Raw genomic sequence first — 27,960 nt, 5'->3', positions numbered from 1 at the left:
GAACTGATTTACGCCGGGGAAACTAAGGGGTCACGTATTCTGGAACATAGCTTTCAAATCAATATTGGAGGTCTTCAGTTTATCTATAAACGCTTCAATCCACCTGAGGGCCTCCGTAGCCGAGTGGTTAGAGCATCGCGTTCAAACTCACACGGCCTCTCACCTCTGTCGGCGCGGGTTCGAATCCAACTCGCGCCGGTAAGTGAGAAAGTTTCCCAGTTTACATTCGGAAGGTCGGTGGTATCTTCCCAGGTACATTGTATCCGGGTTATCTCTTCCACAAATAAAAACTGGGCGCCATCAGATAACTGAAAAATTTTTGAGTGTGGCGGAAAACATCATTCATTCAATTAATCCACCAGATCACTCCATCTTGTCCATGAAAATCAATATTCTAGGGGGGGGGGTGTACCATCAAACAAACAGCCCAAATTTAAATACTCAGTACCCCCTTTCGAAGATAACGAGATCACTGGATCGAGGCACTGGCCACCGCGTTTCCATATGGGTGGAATGATAGAAAATGCGGGAAATCTTACTAATCCACATGGAAAGAACGGTAATATGATGGGATGTTTTCCAAGCGCACAAAGGCATAAAAGTAGCAATGGGCATGATGCATACAAAAGACCAAATATATACGATGTCGCATTTGATTCACTTTAATCTTAGGTCTACATAACATTCGTACACAATTTAATTCTGTACCATTGAAAGTTTTAAATACGTTATCTGAAGAAGTGAAAACTAGCCCATACTTTGGTTTTTCTACACCAGAATGCAGACTGAATTATGTGATTGTGGATGTTGTCCAACACAGGCTCTTATTAAAACCACGGCGGGTTACGGATGATAATATTTCTGAATCACTCTGTCAGTTCCTTAAACTAAAATTTATTAACAAAGGAATCGATGCCCTTAACATAAGCAACATTTTTCGTCATATGAAAGATCAGTCTAGTATTTAATCATATTTCAAGTTCAAGCCTTCATTTGTATTTCCTATTATTGCATTAAACTTTTTGATTAAAAACAAATCTAACTGTGTCTAGATATAGATATTATGCAAAATAATATTAAATGTTTTTGTTCTTCCAACTGTAGTCCAACTGGATATGTCATTACTGGTAATGTCGATATAGTTACAAACGATGAGCTATATTCACTTATTTCAAAAGGTTCGAAATTCAGAGAGCCACGATCTTTCAATTGGCGATAGAACTTAATCTGGAGCTCCTCAAGGACATTATCTTCATAGTTTTTGGTGATCAGGTTCTCCCATAGTCTGTTGGAATTCCCATGGACACGAATTGTGTTGCTTTGTCAGCTGACATTTAATATATTCCTACGAGGCAGATGTAATTTAAAAGCTTCTACACGAGAAAACAAAATCTCGACAGAGTTGAAGATAATTGTTACAGAGAACAGAAGCAGAGATAAATAATTTTCTATTAGCGACTGTAAGGTAAAATAACTAAAAAGGTTTGTAAAATTGACTGTTCAAGCAATATTTGATAAGATAAGGGATTTTGTGAAAGTTTATAAGTGCTGTTGCAACATAGATAAAAGGTTTTGATTACACCCACAATCAAGCATGACATTGTACAAGTAGCGGACAACATTTGTATCTTGCTCAATGGCAAAATCAGAAAGTCGCCACTTGTCTAATACATGTAATGCCCTTCTCTTTTCGTCTGGTATGTCTATCACCATTGCTTTGATTTCATCTTCCTCGAAGTTAAGTTTCGAAGCAAGATCCTTCCACTTGTCTTTTAGAAGGTTGGACATCTCTTCAATGCCGGTGTTTGCAAGTGGAGCTAAAGATGAAGTAGAGAAGATTTTATATTCCAGTACAACTAGGAGCTGTGATCAGCTCAGCTGTGGAACTGGTCCTAACATGTGGCACGACTTATGATGAGACCTTTATGAATATGAGGTAACGAACAGGTCATACCCTATGCATACTTTGTCTAGAAGGAATACCATTCGGTACTGCTCTAAAGATAAGAGGTATAGAATGAGTTTCAAGTATTGTATGTAATATGATATTTTTTCAATGATATAGTTTATCAATTTGGTGAAGGAACATGTATGGATGCTCGATACGCGTGATCGAAGCTTCGTCATCATGTAATATTGAGAGAAAACTTGAATTTGCAGTCAGTGTCGCAATGTTTTCGGACAATGATGTATGTTAAGAAAGAATTTGTTTCTTGTTTCCGAGGACAGGATGTATACATACAAACTAATCCCCTTTTTCAGTGTTAGAATGTAGTTTTAGTTAGTGTAGCAGTAGAGCTATTTATGTTCTTTTTGATTTTCTTTACTCATGCTTATGTGTTCTAAGGACAGAAATGGTAAATGTAATCATGAAACAACTTATAAAACGAGGGTACTCCGAAACAGAAACAGGATAACAATTTAAAGAGTGGACAAATTTGGCCGTTGATAACAACCTAGCAACAGAAACATAATCGTGTTCCGCTAGCTCTGGGCTACGTGAGAGGAATTTCTACCATCAACAAAAGAAGAGAGAAAAGACAATGGAGTTCCCCCTCAGAACATTTTGAGGTATAGAAATTTTAAGAAGTTTGTAAGGGAAATATTTTCGAAACATGTGAAAAAAAGTTTGCCCTTGTTAGTATATTGAAAAAGAATGCCTTTCATTATCAAGTTTACTTATATGTCTTGTAAAACTATTTTTGTCAAAATCTTCAGTGAACCAATTTAAAATGCTATGCAAAAAATATTCATTTCTAATTCAATTGAGATTCCACTCACCTCCTTTTCCAGCAGTGTATAACTTGATGAAATCTTCAGCACGCTGTGCAAGGTTTGGGGCAAATCCTTTCAAAATTCGCAGTAGGGTATCAACCTTCAATTCAAACAACTCATTTCCAAACATGACCAAACAACAATTGCCAAAGGGAACAGGTCGTGTAAACAAAAAATAACCGACTTACCTTATTTTCCTGTTTGGGTCTTACATTCGCCCAATTTTTGATGAATGCCTCACATATCTTCCTCTCTGTTCCTGTCAGGTCCTCTTTCTGTGCTCTCAATTTAATGCTCCTCAGTTGCCGTGGATTATCAGTCAATCTCGAGTACAAGTCTTGGATGTCGAATTTTCCACTGGTCACATGAAGAGCAATAAACTTTGCCATGGCTTTCACTGAAATTGCGGGGATTATTTTTTTTTCTATATTGCATGGTAGCAGTAAATGAATACTGTTCTATACTTTTTAATATGCTTAGCAAAAATATGGAATTTTCGCCATTAAATCTGATAGCTTTGAAGGATCATCACAGGTAAAATTCATGCATTTTTAAAAATACATTTGGCGAATTACTGTCGACTCGGTGCAAAACTACAGCAGACAAACACTAGTGAATATGCCTAACCGGATCATTTATTTGCCACACAAAAATTACCAAATTACCGAAATGAAGAAAAAACTTTACCAGGTATGTCCAATGCTAAAGGAGCATATCTTTGAAATTCTGCCTCCTACATAAAAGGTAAAGAGAACAAACAGTGATCAATCTTACAAAAAGCAACACAAAATAGAGAATTAGGCAAACACGGATCCCTGCACACACTAGAGGTGGGATCACGTATCTAGGAGGAGTAAGCATCCCCTGTCTATCGGTCACACCCTTGCTCAGGTAAACGGAGTTATCCGTAGTCAAAATCAGTGTGCCAAGAACGGCCGGAATCGATATGAAACACGTCAGAGAGCATTTGAACTATTGATATGTTGTACTGGCAAACAAAATCGTTGTAACGACCGTAGAATTTGCAAAATGCTCACTTTAAACGAGACTTTTGAAACCCCTGCACCCTCAACTTGTTTGTCAGTAGCCTGCCTCGATTAAAAACTGACCATACGCTGAACAAGCTCTTGCATGAGAAATGAGTTGAGAGATATAAACACCAAATGCAGGTGACAATGGAATATTGCTACATAGATATAGGAAGTTGAAGCAGAATTGATGTTTTTTATTTCGAGTTTACAGAGATGTATCGAATAGGTATATGAATGAAAATTATTATTCTTAATAGATAAAACGTCGTCGATATATCAAAATGTCTATGAATTATTGATATTGAAACCGTTGGAAATAATTCCAACGATATATACGAGTATGGATTTTTGTATTCTATATATCAACAGATCTCACCTTTGGTAGATATACCACGAATGATCCCGATCTTGGCGGTTTTTGGTCTTGTTCCCCGACATTATATTTTACCTCACCATAGTATTTTGGACAACCACTTTGTGCATATTTGTTTTGGATATTTACTTTCACTTGCAGACTTGCTATATCAAAGTTCAAGAAGAATTTAAGAGGATTTGGATTTGAAACAAAAGCAATATTTCCTGTTGCCGTTAAGAAAATATCCTCGTTGTCACAGATTCCAAATTCAGCCATTTCAGTTGGTCCAGACTTATAGCCCTCGTTTTCCAGTTCGTGTTGTGCTGCATGACTTTTGGAGGCCTCCACACAACGAATATACACATCTGTGGGATCATCAACATGTTGTCTAACAATCAATCGGATCAGTGTCTGATATGCTCCTCGATATATTTCCTCTGCCTTACTACAAATTCCATCCCGTGTCATCGCCTTTGGTACAACGAGGCCTAAGATACTAGACACAGATTTGTACATTATACAATGATGGTGTTATATGTTAATGCAAGATGATTAAATTATCATAATTTGTAAGATTTCAAATTGAAAATTATCTATCTATCTATCTTACATGAAAGGTGAAGATAACGAACAGTGATCGATCTCATAACTCCTACAAGCAATACAAAATAGATAGTTGGACAAACACGGACTCCTGTACACACCAGAGGTGGGATCAGGTGCCTAGGAGGAGTAAGCATCCCCTGTCGACCGGTCACACCCGCCGTGAGTCCCATATCCTGTTCTATCTACATATATCTACATGTATATATCTATCTATCTATGAGATAGAGAGACTATATTTGATACGAAGTTAAGGCTAGACTTTGGCTTACATTAATGACAATGTTAAAAATTTGATCTTACTCAAAACTTTGTCCGTGCGCTGGTAGTGGAACATTTACGGCATTTGGTAGATTTGCCGTTGATTTCAAATCCACCACTTCCCACTTTCCGTTATTAACACTTGATGCAATTTGAAGCACTGGTTGAGTAAAGTCTGAAAATCATTGATTCTAGACGGTATACATGTCTAATATCATTTGGTTTTACGTGATCATTCTTCAATGTAAAGCCTCGAGTTACATGTAAATATAACTGAAGACAGTGCTGATATTATGAATACATTAAGTCTTAAAAGAAAATTGTGCATCAGTATTCAGTTTACTGAAATTGGTGTGAGTTAAAAAGACGAGAAACGAAATATTCCGTAGATTTATGAAGTGGAAGACGGATGGATCCAAATACAAGGCGATGTTTTGTAATGCAGAAAAAGGCAAAAGTAGTTGTATATGCCACACAGTCTTTGTATATCTTGGTAAATCAACTCACCAATGAAATCATTTCCCACCTCAGCTTCCTCGTTTTGGATTTTATCTAGCCAATCCCGCAAATAATTTGCAAGATGGCCTTGATTTGCTCTCTCTATAGTCTCTAGCATATTTTCAAATGCTTCAGCATTGCAATCTTTGAATTCATCCAAAAGTGCTCTCACCTTCATTTCATTTGTATTCTTACTCTGGAAAGAAATAAAAAATGAGAGAGAGAGAGAGAGAGAGAGAGAGAGAGAGAGAGAGAGAGAGAGAGAGAGAGAATTTAATCTTGTCACATCTATCTTACTCTTATGTTGTTGATCGTTTCGTCACTGAGCAAATTTTTGTTCTTGATAATTTGAAGAATTTCGTCAATTGCCATGTCTGTGGCAAGTTTCTGAGAACATTCGTGCAAAACTCTGGGGTACATCGTATTAAACACTAAAATTAATGAAAGAGTTATTTCATCTTTAGATTATGATAGGAATGGTCATATAGATATTAAATAAATATTGTTAAAATATTATGCAAGAATCCAAATGCCAAGAATAAAGTCATGAAGGTTTATAAACGTCACTCATTGTTCGATTGCACCTGTTTTCTTGACATAATTAGGTTGAATTCCCATAACATAGTCGTTTTCAATGACGTCATCAAAGTCTACTCCCAGAAGAGGAGTGGCCATCATAATATGATTGCCCTCACTCTGAATTCCTGTTCTTGGAATAAAATGTTCATCATCTACCTAGAATGTAAAATGATATGTCGGCAATAGTAAGAAATAGAAATCCCATCAATGCTAGAGATAATATTTACAAATTATCAATATTTATTATGCATGAAAGTGAATTGACGATCAAAAATCTTAATTCACATAGTTCAGTTTTTAAAATTCCTACAGTACAATCCATTCGGCTGATCTCATTATTACGTAAATATTTGATATTGTTGTTATCGTGAAATTTTATTTATCATTATAGCTTCATTCTTTAAAAAAAATGAATATGTTTGCACTAATCATGCAAAATGTATACCTTCAAATGAAAGCTGGTGTCTTTTTTAAGATGGTTTCCTGGGATTCCGATGCTGATATCTGAATTGACCTTAGAGGTAACGCAGCTGCTTGTTCCATTTTCGGTCATGTGTTCCCTTCTTATCTTTGATACGGCTATCAGTTTTATTCTTTTAAAGTTTTGGAAACTGCCACCCGCTAGATTTTCTAACACCTTTAATTATATGCAGGTATATCAGTGACACAATATTGTTTTAACATTTTACAATTCCATCTTAACATTTTTATTTTTATATTTTGTATTAGCAATTTTACTTTAACATTTTTGTGTCTGTTTAAGAATTTTTATTCTATATTTTTGTATTAGCAATATTGTTTCTGAATATGATTGTAATTTTTTTGTTTAAAAATTTGATTTATCATTTTTATTTCTGTTAATGATTTTAATTCTATAACTTTGACTTAGTAATATAACAGTTCTGCTTCTGTTTCCAGATTTTGGATTACTAAATCTACTCTTATTATATTTTTATAGTTAGTGGGTCTAACGTCTAACAATTCCGTTTCTGAATTGCTTGTATATTCGTCAATTTAGTTTTAAATGAATTAAGGTCGCTCCAATCTCGTGTAATTTATCAAATTAATGGTTCAAAGTAGAAAAACTATATTAATTTTCACTTGATATTGTTTAATTTAATCAATAACCAAAGTTAATATCCATGTTTATGGTGTGTAAACCGTTGCTATATTCGATGTATGTAATCACAAGATTATCAAAAATGCATTAGAAGATATAGAATATACATCACAAGATTATCGAATATACATCACAAGATGTTGAACATACATCACACGATTATCGGACATACATCACAAGATATTGAACATACATCACAAGATATTGAACAGACATCACAAGATATTGAACATACATCACAAGATTATCAAATATACATCTCAAGATATTGAACATACATCACAAGATATTGAACATACATCACAAGATATTGAACATACATCACAAGATTATCAAATATACATCACAAGATATTGAACATACATCACAAGATATTGAACATACATCACAAGATATTGAACATACATCACAAGATATTGAATATACATCACAAGATTATCGAATATACATCTCAAGATATTGAACATACATCACAATATATTGAACATACATCACAAGATATTGAATATACATCACAAGATTATCGAATATAACAACGTTTTACATGCCCCATATGTTCAATATCTTGTGATGTATGTTCAATATCTTGTGATATATGTTCTATATCTTGTGATGTATGTTCCCCTACATGTTGCCACCTTTCAAAAGATGTCAGACATACATAAAAGAAAATGGCCCATTTATCATAAAGATGCATAAAAATTGCTTCAAATGACAAAATTTTCACGTCAACAGTTTTAAAACTGCTACTTTATAAACATAGATAGTTTAATTGTGGATATTAGGGAAATCATTTCATAATAACAATAGAGAAAATACCAGCATAACAGTTGTTGCCCTTTACAACATTTTTGGTTTGAATATATAATTGATTATTATAGAATATTTTTTTGCATTTAAACGCAATAATGTATTCAAACGCGATAAAAGATTTTGCGTTTCAACGCAATAATATTTTTGTGTTTAAACGCGAACTTTTGCGTTGAATCGCAATAATTTTTGCTTTATGCAATAATCATTACGTTTAATCGTAAACTTTTGCTTTTAAATGCAAAGTTGTTTGTGTTAAAACGCAAAGTTGTTTGCGTTTAAACGCAATCTTTTTGCGATTTAACGCAATGATTATTGTTCTTTCTATTTACTGGCCTCAACAAGCTTCCGTAATAAACAGAGACAAAAAATGTTAAACAGAAACAATAATGTTAAAATAGAATTGTGAAACCAAAAAACCATATAATCAGAGTTATAAATAGATTGATTGATTTTATATTGTTTAATGTTCCTCTTGAGAATATTTCACTCATATGGAGACATCATCATTGCCGGTGAAGGGCTGTAAAATTTAGGCCTATGCTCAGCGCTTACGGCCTTTGAGCAGTGAGGGATCTTTATCGTGCCACACCTGCTGTGACACGGTACCTCGGTTTTTGCGGTCTCATCCGAATGACCGCCCCATTTAGTCGCCTCTAACGACAAACAAGGGATACTGAGGACCTATTCTAACCCGGATCCCCACGGGAATTGTACACAGAAACAAAAATGTTAAAATGATATTGTTAAAAGAAAAATATAAAATTGAATTAAAGATAGAAATAAAAATGTGAAAATGTTCTCCTGGTGATTGTTTCACTGATATACACATGTATGTCCATATAATGAAGGTATTCATTACATTATTAAGAAGTATCAAAAAGAAAACTTGAGGCAAATACGTGGATTTTATCTTAAATCATAGCTCAACTTCTCAGAACTTTTCATAAGTACCTTCGATACGTTTGTTGTAGGTTCAAGAACGTTGTGCTTTGAAACCCATTTTCCGTCGTTTATGGATACTTTGAGGACAATGTCTCTATTTGCTGGTAAAATGGCATGCGGTATGTATATTCTCAAAGGCAGCTAAAATACAATTGATAAACGTGAAGGTCACTGAACAAAAGTAATTTGAGAGTACTTTTTGAAAGTATTTTGTAATTCTACAATGATTATTTTAAAATCAGATTGCGCAAACTCGTACCTCAAATGACATTTCAATGTCATTCTTAACTTGAATCTGTATCAACGATGACATTAGAATTTCTTCTTTGCTTTCCATGCATTTGTTTAGGTCCTGTGGTTTATCAGAGAACGAACAAATCAAGTCATCCTTGAGCAATGGTGGATTGTTTTCTATTGCCGATACTACACAACAAATACCACAGTGAAATGAATTTTTTCCCTCCTCTCTGTGGTATCTAGCAATCAAAAGAGGTGGATTTCATTTCCAATATTTTAGCCTTTGAAATCTTTACCTATTGTAAAGATAATCACTTACTTATGAATGCGTTTCAATCGTAAACAGTGTGTGCATGAATCTTAATGTAGTTTGTCTTTTTCAGCGGCTGGAAATTTCGGCAGAAATGAAAGTAGAATTTGAATATAGAATTCATTTGATTTTTGAAGATACATGAAAGTTTTAACCATGACTCTTCACGCATGCATACGCTTAATGAAAAGGTGAAGATAAGGAACAGTGATCATTCTCTTAACTCTAATAAGGAATATAAAAATTAAGATTTGTGCAAACACGGACCCCTGGATATACCAAAGGCTGGATCATGTGCCTAGGAGAAATAAGCAGTCCTTGTTGACCGGTCATACCCGCCGTGGGCCTTATATCTTGATCAGGTTAACGGAGTAATCTGCAGTCAAAATCAATGTGTAAAGAACGGCCTAACAATTGGTATGAAACTCACCTGGCATCATTTGACTCAATGACCGGTTGCATTGGCAAACTAAATCGTTATAACGACCATATAATTTGCGAAATGCTGACTTTAAACGAGACTATTGGAACCCCTATTACAGTAACCTCTTTGTCTGTAGCCTGCCTCGATTTAAAACTTGATCATACGCAGAACAAGATCTTGCGTATCGAATCAGTTGAGAGATATAAACACCATATACAGGTGATATTGGAATACATCTATTGCTACATACATTTGGGAAGTTAACGATAGAGAAACTGAAGTCATCCCGTTTGTCATAAAGTTGGGTTGTCAGTTTGCCGTTAACATCTATCCCCAATAAAATGTCTAAGTATGAAGCAGATGTGGAAGACTCTGTGGTGTTTTTAGGTCACCTGAATTCATTCAGGTGACCTATTGCTATCTGTTTTTGTCCGTCGTCGTTCGTCGTGCGTTAACATTTGAACATTTTCAGCTTCTTCTCTGAAACCCCTGAACCAATTTCAACCAATTTTGGCATATAGCATCTGTGGGTGGAGGGGAACAAAAATTGTGAAATTCGTGGTCCCTGCTTCCCTGGGGCCTGAGGGGTGGGGCAAAAACCATCAAAATGAGTGTAATTTTAAAAAATCTTCTTCTTTACTCCTGGACACCAAGAAGCCAAACTGTGGGCATAATTATAATGAGCGTTGAGCCCTCTACCAAAATTGTGAAATTCATGGCCCCTGGGGCAGGGGTTCTTGTGTTAGGGTGGGGCTCTATTGGTCATATAGTGAAAATGTAGAAATTCTTTGAAAATCTTCTCTGTCTCTGGGTATTAAGTAGACAAACTAATAGCATGGTAATGATGAGCAAGGATGCCTCTTTATACCCCCCGCAACAAGTTGTGGGGGGGGGGGGTATACTGGAATCGGGTTGTCCGTCTGTCTGTCCGTCCGTCCGTCCGTCTGTAGACGCAATGGTTTCCGGGCTCTAAAGCATTATCCTTTCCACCTACCGTCACCATATCATATATATGGACTACCCATGGGATGAAGATGTTCCCTATCGATTTTTGGGTCAAAAGGTCAAAGGTCATGCGCACTGGGCATCGAAGTAGCAACACTCAGAAAAGAGGTAAATTATACCTATTACCAACACCCTTTGGGAGATTGGGGTAAGCGGGGGGGTATTCTTAGTGAGCATTGCTCACAGTACCTCTTGTTAAAAATTGTGAAATTCATGGCCCCTGGATCAGGAGTTCTGGTGCTAGGGTGGGGTTCTATAAGTCATATAGTGAAAATGCATTATTTCTTTGAAAATCTTCTTCTCTGTCCTTGGGTATTTAAAAGTAGACAAACCAATAGCATGGTTATGATGAGCAAGGATGCCTCTTTCAAAATTGTGAAATTTATGGCCCCTGGGTCAGGGGTTCTGGTATTAGGGTGGGGCCCTATTGATCATATAGTGAAAATGCATTTTATTTCTTTGAAAATCTTTTCCTCTGCTGCTGGGTATTAAGTAGACAAACTAATAGTATGATAATGATGATCAAGGATGCTTCTTTCAAAACTGAAATTTATGGCCCCTGGGCCAGGGGTTCTGGTGCAAAAGCGGGGCTGACCACATAGCTATTCAATGTTTCTTCCATCCAAAAGTAAAATTCTTATATTTAAACACAAACCTAATTCAAACATTGGAAGGTTGTTACATGATACTCAGATGACCTATAAGGCCCCTGGGCCTCTTGTTTATTTCGAGTTCACTGGGATATATTGAATCGACATATGAATGAAAATGATTATTCTAAATATATAGAACGTCATCGATATATTTAAATGTCGAATTGAAGGCCACAGCAAGAGCTATTTTTTTCTGATGTTGAAGCGTTAAATTGTCTCATAAGAATATAAAAACGGGTCATCTAACAAAGGACGACAATTCGTGCCCATGGAAATTCCAACACTGTTGAAAGACAGACTACAAAGATATTGTCAATGAGGAACTCCAGCTATCTTTTTAATATCAATTTCAGAGTACTTGTGCGTAGAATCAGAGTGGTGTTTAACAAAGAAAATTTTTGAATGACTGATCACTAGATATGAATATTTCCTATTTCAGTTTTGTCGAAGAAGCACTGTCTATGTCGAAAATCTAGTTTTTAATTTATCATGAGGAATGGTCGTGTAAATTTTAGAAAAGTTATACGTTTTGATGTTGTTGACTTGGGAAAATTTTTGTCATTTCAAATTTACTAAATGTTCCTTGGAATACACAATTGATTTACACCACTTCTGGCATATATTGTGGCACAATACGTTTGAAGTTTCTCCTTCACAGTTATTAATATATTTTCGAGAAAAACAAAGATAGGGGCTCGGTAGAACACTTACTGGATCCAACAATGCATCTTTGTAAGGGTTTTGTGAAATTTTGGAATCCGGTATAGGTAACACTAAGTATGAAGATTGCTGGTGTGAAGCAGATGAGTTTATGCTCTCATTAATATTCAAAATTCTTAAGCAGATAGCGTGTCTTACGTCACATATTCGTGTAGAAAATGTCAGTACAACACGAATGTTCCCGCCTGGTGCAAAAGCAAAACATGTTCAATTATAAATTCAACTATCAAAATCATTACTTTAAAGTTATCTTTATAAACGTATGACCGCAAGTTCTGTATCAGCAAGAATTATTTGCAATGTAAATCTTATACGGTACCAATTTTGATGTACCAGATGTGCATTTCGAAAAAGTATGTCTCTTCAGTGGTGCTCAACCGAAATGTTTGAAATCCGAAATAACAATGACGTTTTAGAGCTATTATAGGCAAAAACAGTGTGCCAAAAAAGTGGAGTCAAATTCGTTTAAGGATAAGAGCTATGCGTGAGGGAGATAATCCTTAATTTTGAAATAAATTTCATAACAGCAATTAAATATACATCCGTATTTTTAAGCTAGTAACGAAGTACTTAGCTACTGGGTTGTAGAGACCCTCGGGGACTAACAGTCCAACAGCAGAGGCCTCGACCCAGGGGTCATAACTGATGAACAACTTTTTATGATATTGATCACTGTTCGTTATCTTTTAAATATCACGAGTCATGAATACAGCATACATCGTTAAACTGTAATAATAAACCCAATCTAAATCTCATTGTGTTTCTACTGTAAGCAAAACAAAAATGATAGGCATTTAAGGGACATGACTCTGGTATAAATGATATTGGTATAACTAAATTATTTCATAAATTTTTATTTTCATAATTCTCAAGTTTTATTTATCTATTTCAATTATGACGCATTTAATAATAAAACTGAAAGTTCCTATGAGTGTATTTATCAACAACTAAGTATTTTAAGTACCTATATCATGGTAACAAAAGGATGCAGTATGTGGAAGGTCTTAAATTCATTTACTATTATCTCAAAAGCTTGAACAAGGTTAAAAATGCAATGATGGTTAAAGTCATGATTAGACAAAATATACAGATTTATCACTGTAAAACAGAGTATGTTGAACTAAAGAAATATGCCTTTTCTAGGATCAACGAATTCATAGAGTATATCATAACAAAAATTAGATATGAAGCAGAATTTATTCAAAAACTTCTACGTGAGAAGAAAAAATCTCTCGCTGTGACCTTCAATTCGACTTTTAGATATATCGATGACGTTTTGTCTATTAACAATGATAGCTTTCATTCATATGTCGATTTGATATATCCCTGTGAGCTCGAAATAAAGGACACCACAGAGTCGTCCACTTCTGCTTCATACTTAGATATTTTATTGAAAGTAGACATTAACGGCAAACTAACAACTCAACTGTATGACAAACGGGATGATTTCAGCTTCTCCATCGTCAACTTCCCACATTTATGTAGCAATATTCCATTATCACCTGCATATGGTGTTTATATATCTCAACTGATTCGATATGCAAGAGCTTGTTCTGGGTATAGTCAGTTTTTAAATCGAGGTAAGATACTGACAAACAAGTTGATGGTACAGGGATTTCAACAGTCTCGATTGAAGTCAGCATTTCGCAAATTCTATGGTCGTTATAACGATCTAGTTCGTCAATACAACCTCGCATTGGGTCAAATGCTGTCTGACGTGTTTCATACCGATTGTTAAGCCGTTCTTGGCACACTGATTTTGACTGCGGATAACTCCGTTTACCTGATCAGGATATGGGGCTCACGGCGGGTGTGACCGGTCAACAAGGGATGCTTACTCCTCCTAGGCACCTGATCCCACCCCTGGTGTGTCCAGGGGTCCGTGTTTGCCCAACTATCTATTTTGTATTGCTTGTAGGAGTTATGAGATTGATCACTGTTCGTTATCTTCACCTTGCATATTCTAGAATATGTACACACATAAAAATTGGCCAGTTGTTGGGGTCTTTTCTTTTCCTTTCTGCTTCTTCTTTCTTCTTCAGTTCTTCTTTCCGTCTTTTTTCTTCCTTTGCTCTTTTTTCTTCTTCTTCCTCTTTACGCCGCCTTTCCTCTGCCTCTTTCTTGAGTCTCTCTTCCTCTTCCCGTTTTCGTTTTTCTTCTTTTTTTCTTTTTTGTATTTCTTCTTCCTCTCTTCTTCGCCGCTCTTCTTCCTCCTGACGCCGTCTTTCTGCTTCCTTTTGTCTTTGTTCTTCAATTTTCCTGATTTCTTCTTCATTCCTCTTCCTTTCTTCTTCCTCTTTCCTTTTTTTGTCTTCTTCCTCTTTACGTTGCCTTTCCTCTTTTTCTCTTTTGATCCTCTCTTCCTCCTCCCTTTGACGTTTTTTCTCCTCTTCCTCTATTCTTCTCTCCTCTTCTTTGCGTTTTCTCTCTGCTTCTTCTTTGCGTTTTCTCTCTTCGTTCTTTTGACGTTCTTTCTCTTCAGCTTCTTTTCTTCTTTTTTCTGCTTCTTCTATACGTTTTTGTTTTTCCCTTTCTTTTTTTTTTCTTTCCTCTTCGATTTTCTGCCTTTTTTCCTCTTCAGCTTTACGTTTCTCTTCTTCCCGTTCTCGCCGTTTGCGTTCTTTTCTATCTTTTTCCTCTTCTAAACCGTCTGACCATTCATGTAGAGCTTTGTTAATGTCCTTAATATCCTGGGTCCCCAATTCCGTTTCATTCTCAATCTTTTGTATCATTTCTGATGTTTTGTTCATAAATTCTTGTAAATCCTGTTGTTGTTTCGCCATTTTTTGAAAAGTAGCAAGCTTTTCTAGCTTTTCCTTATTTATTTGTCTACAAAAGATTAATTTCAATATCTATAGCTTTATCAATTTTGTTGATGTTGGAAAAAGAGATTACTTACAAACGATAATCACCGAACTGAGGCACTACTGTTTTGGGACACTTGAATCTTTGACAGGGAAACATTAATAAATCGCATTACACCCTTTTTGGCACTTGGTCCTTCTTTTCTTTCATCGTTCTCTTCTACAAGTAAAGGTTTTGTAATTGCGTTAAAATTTACATTCATTCATTATCACTGCGTTGAAATATATTAGGAAGAAATTTAACCTGCAGTGTGAGTTGATTTTCTATGCAAAAATGAACAAGTTACACCTCTGTATATTGTTAAAGTGGGGATGATATTCAAATAAATGACTGAAAGCACACTACTGCATGCATTTTATAAGATTTCATCAAAATGTAGCAAAATTGGTGGACAGTGGATATCGCCTTGGATAGCACAGTGGCTAGCGCACCTGGCTAATAATGCAGGGGTCTCGGGTCCGGTTCCATACATTATCTTCTTTCTTACTTTAGATGATATCGTCTCCAAACTTATTAAGGGATATACATGTATAATGTATGTAGGTATCTTGGTATGGGTATTCAATTCAATGTTATTGGATCTCATCACCATTATACAATGATATTCAGAGATATAAAGACACAAAGCTGTTCATATACATTTAGTAAATAATACATGCGTGTAATAAAGTATTTATCATGTTTTAAAAAACTGTGTTATTATTAATGTGAAGTATGAGCATTCTAGGTAGGTGAGCTCATTCTATTTATTTTCTTAATGAAAGTACAGAGTTTTCTAAAAAAAAAAAAAAAAAAACCAAAAAAAAAAAAAAAACCAAAAAAAAAAAAAAACACCCAGTATTTATTGTTAGATATGATTTGTTTAAAAGTAAAGACATTTTTAATTCTTATTTGTTTAGGTGATAACAACTTCATTCTTTCTTCTTGTATTGCATCACAGTTGAGTACATAATGAAATGTATGCCTCCTATGAGAAGAAACCGTACAAACAGTGACAAATAACCTAACACTGTAATGCAGTTTTGTCGAATATGTCATTTATTGAATGACATAAGGTAAATTGTTGAGTAAAATGGATAACAAACCATTAAGGGGGATCACCTGAATAAACAAGACCTGCTGAAACATGTACATAGGTGTCAGGTAAAGTGTGATCCCCCCCCCCCCATGAGACTGACTAGAAAAATACATGTAGTGAAAGTACAAATACAAGTTAGAGAGTACATGGAACATGCATACAATATATACATAAAAGAGTTGAAATTCATCTCCAATCTCTTGTGAATTACAGTATGCACATACGCCCACTTTCAATCGGAAGAGGGTGATTGCAAGTTCGAAATCTACAAAATGTAATCGCATCATGCTTTGATAATAAAGTAAGATAATTTTCAAATTTCAGTTCTTCTTTAAAAAGTCTGTAGTTTAATGCTTTTGGTAAAATAGAGTGCCAATTTTGTTTGAAATTATCAATTAATGTTAGTTTCACTTTAGCCTTTAACTACCTTGCATTACATGGGGTTTGATATAGTCCACAAGAGTTCAAAATATTTTTAATATTTTCTTTTCCACTAATTGATTTTGACCAGTAGGATATGATGCGCGTTTTAATTTGGATTTCAATGGGGTATCGACCAAGTTCACCATATATCATGAAATATGGCGTTGGTTGTTTTAAACGTAGCAAAAGTTTGCAAAATTTGAGATGAGCTCTTTCTTTAATTGCATTATTATAAAATTCCCAGACTTCACATCCGTATAACAACATAGGTTGTACAATCTTATCGAATAAATTAAGTTGGCAATGTACTGGTAGATTATGTAATCTTCCCATTTCAAAACTTCATATAATGCTTTTGTTGCTTTTTCAACTATTCTCCATTTTGCCATTTTAAATGAACCAGATTTACTCAATATTATTCCCAGATAATTAAAATTTGTAACTATTTCAATTAATCTATCATCATATATAAACTGCAAATTTTCTTTTTGCTTCTCTTTATTGAATATTGATAAGTTAGATTTATCAATATTTATCTTTAGATTTCATTGTTTATAGATCATAAGATACAAATAAAACAAAAATGCTGACATTTTCACCCTGTCCAACACCATTTTCGCACTGAAAATACGCCAACATTTCATTATTATTAACAATTCTGGATTTGAATCGTCTGCACATATTTAAAACAATATCATACATTTTGCCACTTATATTATGAAAATAGCTTAAAACATAATGTTTTTCCCCAGACATTATCAAACGAATAATTTTTGTTTCTATGCTTTCAGACGTTCAAATAACATGTGTATTGAGAATAAATTATCGATAGTTGGGTATTCCTTTCGAAACCCTGGCTGCTTTTCATGAATTATTTCAAACTCTTCAGAAAATGCATTTAGTTTTCATTAAGAATTGAAGTGAATAGTTTTCCATTGCAGATTAATATCGTAATGGGTCTATAATTTTGTGGTTTACTCTTCCCACATTTATTTTTGTAAATAGGGATAGTATTACCTTCCAACCAAGTAGTAGGAATCATCAGATGAAGAAATTGGGTTAGGGAAGTTAGCTCTTGAACTTGGGAGCACAACTGAACAGGATGCTACCACTAAGTATTTACTGGTGCAATACTGATCCAATCGGTGCAAACATATTACATATATATTACTGAACTCTATCCAGTTGAAAAAATTGGGTCAATTCAAATTTTGAAAGGGTTTTGCAGGGACAATATTTTGTGGCGGAAAGGTTCATTAATCAAAAAGTTCTAAATCTGTGTGACTTTGCAGTTTCTGGTTCATCTAATATATCTTCTATTTTTATACTCCTATACGTGTATTTCAGTTTTATATTTATGTTAGAAGACATGATTATGTATATAGTCTATGTTATGCTTGATTTCTGTTGCGTATATTGTGTAGACACCAACAAACGAATCAAGCCTAATTGAATAACTTTTAAGTGCAAAAAGGGTTCATGTTTAGAACACTGTAGCTTAATAACATGCATTGCGACCCCAGTTTTTCAGTTCAGTTTCCTAATTCTCCTTCAACGTAGAAATCAAAAATACACTTCCCAAAAAATTGATATTACTCCAAATGTCAGGTGCAAACCTTTTTAAATTATTTTTCATACATGTATATAGGTAATATAATTTGCTGTGTGGCTTTTATATACTCGTTTCTTATACCGTCTTCCCCACATGATTTATTATTATTACAGTGTATTATAATTATTATCATGGGTAAACTTGAGATCGAAGACTCTTTAAAGAGAGAAATGTATCGAAATTGGTGAATCGTGGATATCGGCATGGATGGCTCAGAGGTGAGAGCACCTGGCGGTCGTTTCACTAATCCATCGCTGATTACGTTTCTAGAGGTTTTCGATCACTTTGACGTGGAAGTCCAAAAGCGTTTTAAAAACCTGTTGTAGTCATTGCACTTACGATTGCGATTTTAGAATTCTTCTCTCCGCGTAGGTAGATTTAAAATTAATCTTACCTTGGAAAGAAATATTCAGTCAATATTTCCTCATCCTAATCGTCTGCAGTTAAATAATCTATGAATAAATATCCATGTCAATAAAGATGGAAGACTTAAGCCCGATCTTTAGTGTAAAGTACAAAAAATTCCTAGAACATTAAAAAACTTAATAGGATAAGTTTTATTGATTTTCATGACTTACAATACATTACAATATATATATATATATATATATATATATATATATATATATATATATACAAATATACAAAGCACTAAAATGACCAACGACACGAACAACCAGATTGACCAGTGGACAATCTGGTTGTTCTTGTCGTTGGTCGATTTAGTGCTTTGTAGATAATCTGGTTGTTCGTGTCGTTGGTTATTTTAGTGCTTGGTATAATTTTTTGCTCTAAACACTTTCTAGAAATATTTCGACCGTGTTACCCCGTCGTGATTCTCTGTCATAGCAACGTAACGAAAGACTACATATATAAAAGTACTCTGACGTCACAGTAAGTACTATACAATTGTAACACCATACCAATAAATTTAACAAACCAAAATGGAAGAAGACGACGATATCATGATCACCCAGAACTATCAATTTTCACTTAAATGTGTATATATTAGAGTGAATAAGATGTTAATAATATAAAAACTGAATCTGTGGTGAAAATCTAAATAACACGTTATACTTTTAAATAGTATTTTGATTATCATTTTTGATAAGTCTTGATACCCACGCAGCTGTAATTGCTTGCAATTCAAGGATTATATCAATAACACCTCTTCCTCCTTCATTTACCGGACTTATTATGGTTTTTCTTTTTATTCTGTCTTTTTTACTCCACAGAAAGTTAAAAATGCTTTTATTTATTCGTTTTAAAATCAATATTATAAATGATGTAGAAAACTATATTGTATACAAATTCATTTAGTATTTAAAAAATCGCTACTTCTGGAAGTAACCTGTCTCCCAGCTAGGCTGCCTAAGGGTCACCCATTTATGGACTCTCGGTTGGCGTGTGTGGACCTTTAACCCTTTAACTACTAGAAATTCTCGAATTTTCCTTCAAAGCTAATAAAAAAAATTTCAAATCGAAATTAAAGCATTCTCTAGTCACATTTTCATGATATAAGCTATACATACTCTGAAATGAAAAATCTTGAAGATTTTAATAATGCACTAAAATGTGGTGTAACGGTTGCCATGACAACAAAAATAGCCCACAAATCCCAAAAATGTGTTTCGTCACCATTTTCGTCATAATTATACAACACACCAATCGAATGTTTATCAGCCATCATTTGAATTTTAGGATTAGTTGTATTCAGATACATGTATAACAAACATTTATGAAATAGAGTGTCATTTATTGTAAATATATACATGTACATCAACGCCAGCAAGCAACACGGCGCGAAGGCGTATTGCTTGTTGGCGTGACGGTGCGAAGGCGCGTTGCTTGTTGGCGTGAGAGCGCGAAGGTGCGTTGCTTGTTGGCGTGATGGCGTGAATGCACGTTGCTTGTCTGCGCGAAGGCGCGTTGCTTGTTAGCGTGACGATGCAATGGTGTTTTGCTTGTTGGCGTGAGAGCGCGAAGGCGCGTTGCTTGTTGGAGTGATGGCGCGAAGGCGCGCTGCTTGTTGGCATGAGAGCGCGAAGGCGCGTTGCTTGTTGGCGTGATAGCGCGAAGGCACGTTTCTTGTCTGCGCGAAGGTGCATTGCTTGTTTGCGTGATAGCGCGAAGGTGCGTTGCTTGTTGGCGTGAGAACGCGAAGGCACGTTGCTTGTCTGCGCGAAGGTGCGTTGCTAGTTGGCGTGAGAGCGCGAAGTCGCGTTGCTTGTTGGCGTGAGTGCGCGAAGGCGCGTTGTTTGTTGGCGTGAGAACGCGAAGGCGCGTTGCTTGTTGGCGTGAGAACGCGAAGGCGCGTTGCTTGTCTGCGCGAAGGTGCGTTGCTTGTTGGCGTGATAGCGTGAAGGCGCGTTGCTTGTTGGCGTGATAGCGTGAAGGCGCGTTGCTTGTTGGCGTGAGAGCGCGAAGGCGCGTTGCTTGTTGGCGTGACACCGCGAAGGTGTGTTGCTTGTTGGCGTGACGGCGTGTTGTGACTAACGAGCAGTCACGCTTTTGCAAATGGCCCTATCCGGACACCATATGTACATGTTCTTTATGTACAGTATATGCATAGGTGTGCGTGTATATGTCTGTGTATGTACGCTTGTTTTTTCTTTCTTCTTTCTTAAATTCTTTTCCCCTTTTCTCTTTTGTTCTACTCTGGATATTGACTTTGTGTATTGTATACTGTTGTATTTGTATTTCTCTATACCTTTTTCTACATTGGTTTATGAGAATAAATCATCACTCAGAACAAAACTGAGTCTATATCGCTTTCAGCGCTATACTCCATGATCAAATTACGCGCTGTTTATATCACAGTCATGACAACAGAAATGGAAACATTTAGTCAAAACAAGTACAGAAAAACTTTGACTAGAAAAATGGTTTAGTTTTTACTCTACTTTTTGAAAACATAATTTGTTTCATTATATTCCAATTATTAACAAAACGCCATCAATTTAATCCCGTCGGCACTTAAAAGGCGTCAAAAGGCAAACTAGTCAACAATTTCAAGTTCCTTAAATAAGGAGCCAAGAGAGGTAAGAGGTTTGTTCCCCATCATTTTAAAAAAAATGGAAATGATTTCTGCATTCTTGTCGAAAAGTTGTTTGTTTTGACGTTATGCAATTACTGATGTTAGCTAAACGATCATTGATTACGTAATTAGCAATTCGTATAAATTAGGGAACAATGTAGAAATCTTCAATCACATCATTTCAAAATTTAACGGATTGCTCGCAACGAGATCGTGTATAGTTATTCTTGAAGGGGTCGGAGCCCCAAGGGTCTGATAAAGACCCATCCCTTTCAATGGGAGGAAGTTATTTATCTTTGTGCATATATAGCAGTGGCGGATTTACCCCCCCCCCCCTTTTCCCCTTGTGACCCAAAAATAAAAGAATATCAGATTAGAACAAAAGCAAAAGTATAAGATTTGACATTATAAGCATCAATCTGAACTTTTAGTACTTCACCTACAATTGGTGGCATTTTGATAAGAGTGAAAATTCTCGAATTGACGTATAACAACCTTCATTAAAGGATGCATTATTCTTTAGAATGTTTTGGCTATTTTCAACACAAGAGGTAATGCCAAAAGATTTGGGACGAATAACACTTGCCAGCCTTTTAGTTTAGTGAGCTAGATGATTAAAGGATATAGTGAACCTTATGTTATTTCAAAGTAGCATTACAAAATTATGATGTAATCACATTCAAAGGTCAGATTTTCATGCTTAGCTTGATATAGCCATTGTTTATCATTGAACGCATTAGAAAAGTTATACATAAGAACTTTTGTATAAACAGAGTTGCAATCTTCCTATAGAAAACATACCTTGGACACCGGTATGAATTTACCTTCAAACAACCCCTCCGCCATCATCATTTTCATTTCTTCACTCAGCTGGATTGTAAATGTTTGTAGCAATGCCACCAGAGCTTGCATTTCAATATGAATATTTGAAATGTACTCCTTGATTTCATCAATTTTTTTCGAGGATATTTCAGTTTCATTCGAGACATCCCGATTTAAATTCAATATTTCTAATTTTTCCTTCGACTTCAGTAGATCACTAAATTTACCGTGAGCTTTTTTTCTATCTGAGAGAATACCTAGCGCATGTATGTCTGCCATATCTCTATGAAGACTGCAGCCTTTGCAGATATATTGAATGGTTTTGTTCTTTAGAAAAGGGGTGCTTACAACCTTCTTTGGCAGTATTCCAGCTTTGTTCAGCAGATTGATTTCTCTTTGTCAACTAGGAAGTTTAAAAACGAGACTGACAATTTCAATAGGTTTCGGATTCAATGACATTTGGATTAATAAAAGACCTAGGGTGCGTTAAATTTACCTAGAGAAGCCATTGTGCTAAAATGAACTTAATATACAGCACAACCAGCCGCAAGACATCTGACCTACTACCCGAATTGAATAGTGACTTTAACCTAATATCTGAATAGACCAGTAGGTGTGTCGAAGCTTAACTGGCTGCCCTGTAATCCCTCATAGGGTGCTTAGCAGCTGCAATGACAAAAGTGATACAAGTTTAATATTTATTAATTGGATCAGAAACAGGATGCAAATTTACATATATGGTGGAAAGGGTCGCATGCAAACTTTTTGTGGGGAACTGGGGAGGCGGCCAGTGTGCCAGTTTGACTACCAAAGTAGGGGCAACACAGGGGGCCCTATGTGGACATAGGTGCCCGAACCTGAACGAGTCCCCACGTTCTAAGGGAGGTAGAGATATCTGCGCATCTCACCGGTCTCCTGCGTGCTACCTGGTTTAATTAACAAGTGCGGAGCAAGCTTGTAGACCCTCCTACAGTTGTCGCAACATGCACCAGCCTGTAGCATCCCCTCCCTTAGTAGGAGGTGGATGTGGCCCCAGCTATGAACTAGCTGAGAGCCCCACGAATTAAACTTTAGCAACTTATGCAAGAAATTAGTATTTCCTATGAATATCCACTGACCCTTGACCTAGTTTAATGGTCGTCTGGAGGGTGCACGTGAAATACCTGCCCCCTGCTTTAGTAGTAGGTGGAAGGAGAGCCGGTTTTGGCGCAGAATTAGTGATCAACTACCCCAACGCACTCCCCAGTCCGTCACAGACATTGGAACAATGTCCCCCACAAAAATTGATATTTGTATGTTTGTTTCCTTTTTTCTTCATGCATACTTGAAATTGGAGGCACTTAAATAGTGGGGTGGGCGACGTGCACCCTCGTCGTCGCCCAGGGCTCACAGGCGCGAGGGGAGAACATTTATCTCTACGCTCCCCTCTCCGAACCCCCTGTGCACTCTCAAGCAATGGTTACTAAGACCAAGTTATCACCAAATTGACACATTTCGGTAATCGCTCTCAACTTGAAGATTACCTGCATTTCCTGTAATTTTCGTGGGAATATTTAAAACTTTCAGGATTTCCGAGCAGTAATTAGATTGAATTCTGAAGTTGATCATTGCAAAAAAGTGTAACCTCGAAGGCAATAAATTAACAAGGTCATCTCAATTCTGCGGGGTGGGCGACGTGCACTCTCGTCCGTCACCCAGGCCCCCTGAAGGCACTATAGGAGAGCGTTTATCTCTATGCTACCCCCTTCGAACCCCCTTGCGTACTCTCAAGCAATGGTGACTTAACCAAGAGGTCACTGGTATCACCGAATACTTATAATTTCCATTAGTGGAACTCTTCAAATCAAAGGCGTGTAAAGTCGTGATACCGGGACAACATACGTAAACATTACTTAGGCATACGTAATATAAATTATGGTATCGAATACATATTACATGTATAACCGACTGCAAACCACGACACTGATTAAAATCTAAAGGCAAATTTAGGAATTGATTATTCTTAAAAGAAAACAGACGAACTTATTAAACTATGTGAAGGAGTGCAGGTACTAAATCTGTCAAATCTGACCGATATAAAGCATCAATCGCAAGAAGAACTGTGAAGGGAAAAACCAATATGCACATCCGACACAATAACTTTTCTTGTAATTAATGGGATTCATATGTTATCAAAATTATTATGTCACACTATGAAGACATTCTATTTTATTCTACAATTCGGACAGGTTGATATGGCATGGACTTTGTAATCGTTCATGTACCCCCTTCTCTCTCTCTCTCTCTCTTTCTCTTTCTCTCTCTCTCATTTTCCAATATTTTAGACTAAATTATATATTTGCCAAACTGCCTTTTTTTAAAAAGACGTTTATAACACTAATTAACACAACAAATGCGTTTCCAAACTGCATCTAAGCTATATTTTGAAAATTATAAAATATTGATTGACTTAGGACAGAGAACATTGTTGTTTGGAATTTTTAGAATAGGTGTAGGAGAGTTTTAAAAAAAAACATGTAACATCCTTGATAAACTAGTAGTAGAAAGTTTTAAAATGCAGTTTGACCAATGGCTATTTTATTTAAAAATACACAATGTACTTTAACTTAGAAAAAGGGGGATGCTATGAACGTTTCGTTTATGTCCCAGTAATCTCGCACTTGCTCGCGAGACTTGTGCATTTTCTTACCAATGACGCACAAGAGTCATCAAAGCGCGATAACTCTAATGAGCTGGTAATGAGAAGTATTGACACATTTTGATAGTGATTATGAAAGTTGTAAATTATTTAAATTTCCTGGATTTTTCAAGGGAATAGCTAAAACTTCAGGATTCCTGACCAAAATTAGACTGAATTCTGAAATGACCATTTCAAAATGTGTAATCTCAAAGGTGACGTAAGATTAACAACAAAGTGGTCGCAGGTCAGGCGGACTATAAGACTTGTCAGCTCTGAATAACTCCTATGATGGAAAGCAAAAATTGGACAAAATTTCCAAACACCAATTTAGCAAACCATCTCCCAGTCCTACTGGAGGAAAATTACGCCCCATAACTGAAACTGGTATACCTCTAAAGGATTCCGATTGATTCTGAAGAGTTTCAGCAGAAAATTCGAGAATAATTTTGAATTCCGTCAAAAAAGATCTAACTACAAGTCCCAAATACTTCCGTAAAAACTAAGGTAACGATAGCAGAATGGCACATTGCTAAATACCATTTTCGACGATTCCTAAGATAAAACAATAAACTGTAATGGATCAAACTTGTTCGACTGGAAATTTCTCATAAATTCGTCAAACTAATCCAAACGTTCCTGAGCCAGTGAGAATTAACCCAAACTCAGCTAAGAATTAAAATTAAGACCGATTACTCGAGCCAAAATACGAAAATGACCCAGCCCATTAACACCCCTAAGCCTCTACTCTCAAAGCCACGCCTCCTCGGAAAAAGTTGGATAACAAAACATAACACTTCCTGACGTGGTTTCTCGACTGCTGGAACCATACAAACTCCAATAAATGCCTATTGAATGAATTATGGAAAGAAAAATTCAACACCGAATACATCTGAAACAAAACCAGTCAATTATTTACATGAAAATGGAATGGAGTGTGATTGACTTAAAGTTAACCAAACAATAACTTTTGGTTAGGCTTGACATTGAGAATAAACAACAACGAGCCCATCAACAATCTGCAAGTCCGAACTTAAATAGAGATTGTGGACAATTATCGGGAAAAAAACTGCAATTAAATGCAACTAATGATATGGAACTAGGGTCTCTGTGCTATGGAAATTGCTAAATATCCAAAGAACGACAAGGTGAGAATATACTGCGACTCGTACGCTGTGATGCTGGTTCTAGCACAAACCTGAAACGTGTGTACGAAATAGCATATAGCGCTCCACGTCACGTACGTTGTCGGAATCATCTGTAAACTACATAAAATAAAAAGAGGCAAATTGCTGAAATAGCAAGAATACCACGTAATTGCATAGGGATGTTAATAATAGATAAGTACTATGAAGTTAATAACTCTGCGTAAATTGACCGGTGAGGTCCTTGGTACCTAAAATTATGATCGTCCGTAGTAAAAACCTGTGAACCCCTGTGGCCGTGAATAGCAATGCCTACCCTGAAACTTGGGCCCAATAATGCCTAGCAAGTAAACCTAGCGAGATAATGTAGTGGTTGGCCACATTGCAAATTGAACCTCGTGGTAGGTTGAGGTCCGAGCCCCTGGTCTATGCAGTGACGGCATGGCACAATCAGGTATACCTGAACGTATACCTGAACGTTATCCAGGTTCATCTGTGTATGACATGTAATTGAATAAATACGTAACGCGACATAATGAACTGATTACAGAATGGGGCGAATTAAGAGTAAGCAAGCCTTGGAATTTGTAGCATGATCTGACTATCTGGTGCCCTTTGCTTGACCGACTCGCTAGCCATGCTTATGAAAGGTCATGAAACCTACGTTAACCAAGTACCTTGAATCATGAATGGCATTTTGGCCAAATAGATACAATCAAAATTGTGCCATAGGTTTGCCATTGGGATACATAATAACAGAGCACCGGCAATGCTAGGTATATTAGGTGGTGTAGGACATGACCAGGATATGAATTTACATATGGCGGCTGCCAGAAGATACATACAGAAACTAAGTCTGAGTATGGTATCGCCCTATGGGCTATGTTGTGCGAGTGCTTTACGACAGCCGGTAGAATTTGAACTAAGTGAATATTAAGGAATATCAAATAAATGCAGCGACTCACCATGTTGACCTTGAGAAGGGATGGTAGCCTTCGTCAGAGATTAGACGACTATCGCCGGCTGAATAGGTACCTCCTGCCTTCAGGGGAGGGGGAGGACCAGTGTTGTCGTGCTTCACTGCCTGGCTGGTATGCCGTTCTTGTCTCGAGCTCCAGTCCCGTGGAGATCCCGGTTAGAAAGGTCCGTGTGTGGTGGCACGATGAAAATCGCTCCCCACAAAGCGGTCGAGCACAGGTCAAAATTTGGAAACCCATCGCCGACACTGGTGACGATTCTATTCAGGTTGACCTTGAGAAAGGCTAGTAGCGTTCGCCCGGGATTAAACCTCCATCACCGGCTGAATGGGTATCTCCTGCATTTAAAAGAGGGGGGTGACCATAATGTTGCCGTGCTTCACTGCCTTGCCCTCCTAGTCTCGGACTAAAGTCCCGTGGGGATCCAGGATAGAAAGGTCCACAGCACCCATCGCAGTTGTAACAGGTCGTCAAATTAAACCGCGGGTCCGAGTCACAGGTGGCACGATAAAAATCGCTGAGGCTGAGGCTCCCCGCTAAGTGGCCGAGAAAACGCCCAACTCAGGACAAAGTTTAGCAACCCATCGCCGACAGTGGTGACGATTTCATTGTTGGAAGAAATGTTTTATTGTATTGCTTATAGGAATGATAGGTCACAGTTCGTTATCTTCACCATGGACAAAACAAATCAAAATCCAATCGATCGGTATTGCTTCTATCTTTTTTTTTTTTTTTTTTTTTGCTTCATCCTGTTGCTGCACTGATAAAGGATTGTTTTACTGCGTATACGATTGCACGATGTTAAGAAATTAGCTCGATGGCAATGGATTGTCATGAAGAAATTCATTTTTCCCAATGTGTTGAATCTAAGGTTTGAGCAGAATGAAAAGTTAACTCGTTCCACGTTAGGCGGAATTGTAAGAGGCAAGATAGTTCGAACCAGGTTTATTTCGTAAACGGTACGAACTGTATTAACCAATCTTAATTAATTGTGGACT

At 36.5% G+C, this 27,960-nt stretch overlaps 1 protein-coding gene across 1 annotated transcript; it reads right to left on the bottom strand.

Moving 5' to 3' along the window:
- Nucleotides 1-647: 647 nt before the first annotated feature.
- LOC130051310 (uncharacterized) lies at nt 648-22,461 on the bottom strand. The gene is made up of 15 exons (XM_056153222.1): nt 22,166-22,461; nt 15,239-15,350; nt 14,307-15,155; nt 9,237-9,453; nt 8,987-9,118; nt 6,548-6,739; nt 6,108-6,258; nt 5,821-5,954; nt 5,533-5,719; nt 5,068-5,200; nt 4,183-4,657; nt 3,463-3,508; nt 2,964-3,172; nt 2,782-2,875; nt 648-1,817 (listed from the first exon to the last, which is right to left on the bottom strand). Exons 1-15 carry the CDS (start codon nt 22,440-22,442, stop codon nt 1,540-1,542), a joined length of 3,486 nt encoding a protein of 1,161 aa, XP_056009197.1. The 5' UTR covers nt 22,443-22,461; the 3' UTR covers nt 648-1,539.
- Nucleotides 22,462-27,960: the final 5,499 nt, after the last annotated feature.

This window comes from Ostrea edulis, chromosome 1 (genome assembly GCF_947568905.1).
Source record: "Ostrea edulis chromosome 1, xbOstEdul1.1, whole genome shotgun sequence".
Taxonomy (NCBI): domain Eukaryota; kingdom Metazoa; phylum Mollusca; class Bivalvia; order Ostreida; family Ostreidae; genus Ostrea; species Ostrea edulis.
This window is presented reverse-complemented; position numbering and strand designations above follow the sequence as displayed.

Excerpts from the sequence above, each read along its gene's own strand:
- LOC130051310 (XM_056153222.1), bottom strand. The coding sequence starts at position 22,442 with ATGGCAGACATACATGCGCTAGGTATTCTCTCAGATAGAAAAAAAGCT. Across the intron at positions 9,454-14,306 it reads AACAACTGGCCAATTTTTAT|ATACCACAGAGAGGAGGGAA; the intron begins GTGTGTACATAT and ends TTTGATTGCTAG. Across the intron at positions 1,818-2,781 it reads ATACACTGCTGGAAAAGGAG|CTCCACTTGCAAACACCGGC; the intron begins GTGAGTGGAATC and ends CTTCATCTTTAG.